The sequence below is a fragment of the Stegastes partitus genome, unplaced genomic scaffold, assembly GCF_000690725.1.
Source record: "Stegastes partitus isolate 25-593 unplaced genomic scaffold, Stegastes_partitus-1.0.2 Scaffold2186, whole genome shotgun sequence".
In the NCBI taxonomy this organism is placed as follows: Eukaryota; Metazoa; Chordata; class Actinopteri; family Pomacentridae; genus Stegastes; species Stegastes partitus.
In genome coordinates, this window is record NW_007579917.1 from 15,832 (window position 1) to 21,750 (window position 5,919).

At 38.5% G+C, this 5,919-nt stretch overlaps 1 protein-coding gene and 1 long non-coding RNA gene across 2 annotated transcripts in view; both read left to right on the plus strand.

The window, feature by feature from the left end:
• Positions 1 to 864: 864 nt before the first annotated feature.
• Positions 865 to 3,104, plus strand: LOC103374250 (uncharacterized). Its single transcript, XR_521116.1, has 3 exons — positions 865 to 1,048; positions 1,284 to 1,438; positions 2,780 to 3,104. It is a non-coding gene; the product is annotated as an uncharacterized LOC103374250 (long non-coding RNA).
• A 2,194-nt stretch (positions 3,105 to 5,298) lies between these two features.
• Positions 5,299 to 5,919, plus strand: part of meak7 (MTOR associated protein, eak-7 homolog) — a 19,126-nt gene continuing 18,505 nt past the window's right edge. Inside the window, exon 1 of the mRNA XM_008304313.1 lies at positions 5,299 to 5,609. Within this exon, the coding sequence (XP_008302535.1) occupies positions 5,360 to 5,609 (250 nt within the window). The 5' untranslated portion in view covers positions 5,299 to 5,359. The remainder of the gene's footprint in view (positions 5,610 to 5,919) is intronic.

The window sequence follows — 5,919 nt, forward strand, 5'->3', positions numbered from 1 at the left end:
CGTCTGAGGAGCTTCACCTTCACCACTCGAACCTTAACGCCAACACCGGGCCAGAAATTAGATTATCTTCATAGCCACCTGAGTTATTATTTAATTAGAGCTGCAGCGAATCATCAATTAGCTGTAAACTGTTAATCTCCAACTATTCTGGTAAACGGTTTGAGCAATCTAGTTTCTTTGCTCCTCTGTGACTGTAAACTGAAGATCTTTAGATTGAACAAGACCTTTGGGGAAACTCTGATCCACATTTATAGACCAACAGCTGACTGATTGACCCAGAAGATAATCTTATAAGTGACGATAATATGGACACCAGAACATTTGGGTTTCTCTGGTGCCGAATGCTGCAGCCAGTTCATCCTGCAGATTATAGAATAGAAAGGCCAGATATGGAGGGTTTAAAACAATCACATGCGATCAGCCGTGTCTATATTGAGTTTATGTCTGAATCCCTGAAATATTCTGGTAATTTGATCCGGTTCTGGTACCAGTCGCTGCCTGCTTCAGTCCAGAGTCACCGAGGCCGAGTTCAGCTTTTAGCATGTTCTGTAATAAAGCTTCAGGCTTGTAGTTTAGTAGAAGCGACGCCTCACTCTGCTTCCTTCTCTGGTTTGTATTTTCTATGATTTCATGTTTTTTTTTAATCGATTCTTGTCTTTAAATGGGGAAGTTTATCGACAGTTGTTTCTCTCTCTGAGCTCCTTCAACAAACTGCTGATTTTTCTTCTGCTTTTCTAAAGAAACTAACTTTCCCTCTCAGCGTGTCTCTGTGTCGTTATTTCATTCACTGGTGGCTTCAGACTGTGTTTCCTCTTTTTCTAACGTGTAATAAAGTCTGTGACATCGAAGCTAACGAAAAAAGGACGCGGTGGAAGAAGTGCCTCTGAGGAGTTCTTCTGCTTTCAGGGGAAGAAGTTTGGTGTTAACACTTGAACGCAGCTCTGTGAGGAAAACGCCCTGAAAGACTGAAACTACAGTCGGATCAGATAAACGCCGACTGGAACCGTGTCAAATGTTCAGTTCATTGCCGGATAATTTCCCAGCTGAGGTGAGAATACTGGGATATTTTAGGATTCTCCTTCTTCTAATGTACAAACACAGCTTTTTTATTTTTTTGCATGAATAGTTGATCAACTAATAGTTAAAATAATGATGAACTTGTGTTGTTTTAATCGGTTTAGTGTTTACAGTTTGTTTTGCCGCCGACATGTGGCCAGAAAAACTAAACCCAAAGAGTTTTCTCATGGTTTTTGGTTCCCCGTCGGTCCTGCTTTAAACCACAGCAGCTGTTCACCGTGAAACATCTGGAAAACCTCCAACAAAACACAGTCAGCTGGTGAATGCAGTCCAGATGTTTGCAGATAAACGCGCAGATTTTCTCCAGGAGGCCAATAAAAGCTGATGTTTCTTAATTTCTGCTGGATTTAAACAGAAACAGGTGACAAACGCTTTATACTGAACTTTGTACGTCGTGTTAATGAGTTGAAAATGTGTTTTTCTATCAGTTAGAGCAGCTGATTGATCCTGTGAAGATCTCTGATTGGTCGACTGGTTTTGTTCCATTGGATATTAGATATTGAGCCAATCAGACAGTTTATTCAGCTTTCCCGAGCTTTCAACAGTGAATACTGTTTATTTTATTACACGTTTTTGCTGGAAAATTGTAAAAACCTTAAATTCATTTTATTAAAAGACAAAAAAAAGACTTAATTTATTTATAGCTTTAGTTTTTCTTTTTTAAATCATATTTATCTTGTCATTAAGAAGAGATTCGTCCAACTTAAACCCACCAGGCTTCATGAAACCACCAGAACTGTCCCGTTACTGGGGGTTTGAGGTTGTGAAGTTGAGAACACTGCTGTTTTGTTTTTGTTTTTTTCATTTCAGTCTGAGCTTTATTCAGTATTTCCTCATCTCACAAAAAACCTGCAGGCAAGAGTCATTGAGTCGCTGTTGCATTATGGGAAATGTAGGATCAACTGTTTTCTTCCTCATCTTCCTTCACAGCAGGCTGATAAAGCAAAGTTATCACACAGACGATAAAACAAGCAGCAGTTTGTGGTTTATTTTTCCTCACTGTGACTCATTTTTAACTTCAGTGCAGCTTTATGTGAACCTTGAAGAAGGAGAAATGATGTCTTGTGTCAGTAGGACACAGTTAGAATGATGGACAGAAACATTTCTTTGGTTATTTATTTAACAAAAATGTAGAATCAGGGTCCGACGTGGTAGAACACTGCCTGTAGTTCACCTGAATCAGAACCAGGAGGGAAGGAAGTTCTGTTTTTTAACAGAACGTTTAAATGAGACATGTAGGCTAAAGTGATTTAGATGAAATATCACAAATTTAAGCTCAGATTTGTTTATTTTCTGAAGTGTACGTCACATATAACACATTCCAGGACCTTCATGACATTAAAATGCTGTGATATGTTCTGTTTTTACAGCTCTTGGCTCTGACAGGTGACGTAATTTCTATTATTCTTTAAAGATATCAGATCTTTCACACCTACAGGTGACTTCAGGAGTTCAGAAGGTTGAAATAAACTGGATTCATTCTTTCACAACACGTATAAATAAGGATTATCAGTCAGGATATCTCGACTTCTTCTGCTTCAACTTTTCATAACTTTGAATAAATCTGTCGTCCACAGTCCAGCAGATTAACAGGAAACAGAATCATCATCATTTTGTTGTGTAACTGTTGTAAAATCCATCAGACTCCTTGAACGTGACGACCCTCCACCTGGACACTAGGTGTCGCTCTTTTCTTTTTCAGAGCTGAAGGAGGTTCATCAGCTGATGAAGCCTCAACTTGGTCCAGTGGTTCATCTGCATCAAACCAACACCGTCAGCATGGTTCTTTAGTGCACAGTTATGTAGTTTTTGTTAGAATAAATCTAATTTAGTCACCACACAGTTGTTGTCTCCTTGTTTTTTGTTACAGTTTTTTAACCAGGCTGGAACAAGTGACAGTAATTTTTGTAGGCCGTCAGATTGATCCTCTGCACCTTCAAACTGCAGCAGCAAAGGTGAAATATGATGAAAATGATGAATGTATTCAACAAATCTTACTACTGAATAAAGAAACAAACTTTTTGGAACTTGAGCTGCATCAATTTTTAAGTAGTTTTGTGTCTTTGGTGTCATTCTGAGTGTCGCTGTGGTCATTTAGTGTAGTTTTCTATGTTTTTAGTGTCACTTTGTGAATTTTGAACATCATGTTGTCACTCTGTTTAGTCATTTTGTGTCTTTTTGGTCTCATGTCTTTGATGTAATTTTGTCTGTCTTTGTGAAATTTTGTCTCTTCTGAGTTGCTCTTTTTCTTTGTTGGTCATTTAGTGGCTTTAGTTTGTCCTAATTTCTTCATTTCTCGTCCCTTTGTGCATCTTTTGGTCATTTGGATCACGTCATGGTATTTCTGTGTTTCTTTGGATGGGGTTTGTGGTTTTCTTTTGGTCAATTTGTATGCCTTTGGTATCATTTTCCATCTTTTTTTTGTCATTATGACAGGCTACAATAAATATTTAGGGCTTTAAGATAAAAAATATTTGAATTAAGACCTTTTAAAATATATTCACAGTATTATCTCTAGGAAATTTATTCCAGACCTGCAGATGTCCGGCTTTAAACTCAGGCGGAGTGTTTGTGAACACACCTCTGCTGACAACAGCCAACTATCCCCGCCTCCCGACATCAACAACCAATCACAATGACGCACATGATCAGCCGGCCCATTTGATTGGCTGCTGTCAGTGTAACCCCCGGAAGTTTGCTGTCACTAATAGCTGCAGGATGGAAAGCTTAGCTGCTTTTCTCTGAAAGGTTAGTGGCACAGGGACACTTTTACTGGTAATTTTAATTAACACAACGTGTGTCATATATTCGCTACATCTGAGTGTTTCATGTAAATTAATTTCAGTTGGAGAAACACGAAAACGATGTGCTTTTGCTCGTTAGCGTTAGCTTAGCCTCTGGTTGTGCTAACCATTGATGTTTACAAAAGTACATTAACAATTAATTGTGTCCTAACAGCACTTACAGCTGTTATGGAATTATTTCTAGACTCCTAAAAGACTCTTCTAATCATCCGGACTGAAACATATCCGGTCCACTAACTGACAAAGAACATTTTTAGCTCGATTTCCAAGTTGCATCCTTCATTTAAAACACAGATGATGCGCTGGTTAGGATCATAGAAAGCAGAGTCACAGCTTCAGGAAAAGGGTTAAACCTTTAATTTACTACTCTGTAAACTGAATATACTGTCATCCAGGTGGTTAGAAGAGTCTTTAAGTTTTCTAGAAGTGGCTTCAGAGCAACTAAGTGTTTCAAACATCATACATTCATAAACAAAGTTCTCTCTGTGACCTGAAGGATTGTCGCTGCTGGAGGAGCTGAAACAGGATTTTGTTTAGTTTATTTAACCAGGCAGACATCTGCAAGTGAGCTAGAATATTAAATGCTGCTTTTCAGTGTCTTTTTTTTTTTATCTTATGTGATACAGAACACAAACAAAGACCTGAAACAAACAGATCAGCAGCAACTGGCCAAACATCATCAATCACTTTTCATATTTAAGCTACTAACGTGTTTTGAAAGACAATAAAAGCAAAAGCTGGTTTACTTTAATGTAGTTAAGCTGGCTACATTTAATTTGTTTCATATGTTTTTTTTAGCCTTTTATTTAGAAATTATTTGCAAAAACCATAATTTGCAAAACACCTCACCACCACCACTGCTGCTGTGGGTAGATTTTAGTGGACAAAGTGGAATCTAGTAACTCTGAGGAGTTACTCTTTTGTTGGATTTGCAGCAAAATGTGACTTTAGAAGTTGCCAATATCACTAATCTGAAACTAATAGAGGCCTATAATGAACAAACAAACCAAAAAAAGCAATTTAATTGTGATTTTTTGTCCTGTTTTTGTCAGGATTTCCTCAACATGTCAGCCGTCTTTGTCACTTTGTCTTTAAAAATAACTATTTAAGTTATGACTGCTGTGACTTTAGTTTTTGTGGCTTTGAATTTGCTCGTAGAGTATTTTTAATTTTAGATTTATCCTCTGGTCCATTCAGGTCGGGTCTGGCTTTGCTTGTATCTGGCTTTTTATTTTTAAAATTAATAGTGATGTAAATTAAGATGTTCGCATTGAGTTTTGGTTGGTTTTTATTGGCTTGAGCTATATGCAAATATATTGTAGTTATTGTGGCAGATCCTGGTTTGGGATCTCACACTCGGCCATATTGAGATTTTGCTAATATTTTCATGAGTTGTTCAGCTCTAGTTTTGGACCCGTAGACGCCTCAGCGCTCCCTTCATGTGAACATAATGACATCATGTGTGACTGCAGTGCATCATGGGTAACACAGAGAGCGTGGTGGTGCAGAAGCGTCTGGCCCGTTTCCGCCCCGAGGAGCGTCCTGTCGTCGAGGGAGTCTTCGACCGGCTGCAGGGTGGAGCTGGAGGGCCTGCAGGGAAAACGCTGACGCTGGAGATGCTGCAGGTGAGACTGTTGAACCCTCTGAACTCTGTCCCGTCACATTTTCCTCACTGTGGGTTCAATTTTCACTGCAATATAAAGACCTCCATGGAGACAGGAAGAAGAAGTACAGAGAACTCTGGCATGTCACAAATTACACAAACTGAAATCATAAAAAAAAGAAAAGAAAGTTGCATTTCTTTGATTGTTTATTTAATTTAATAAAAGCTGGAACCAACACGCCCAACGTGTTTCCAAGTGAAAAATTGAATTGAATTGAATTGAAAAGTGTCTGCAGGTGTTGATAAAACTGGGAAAAATTGTGGCTACTTCAGATATTTTACTGTCCACATTTTTTATTTGTTTCCATGTTTAAACACTGCCTGCAGTTCTTCTAATTTCCTCCTTCAAACCAGGCGCCTGTGAGCAAACCTGGA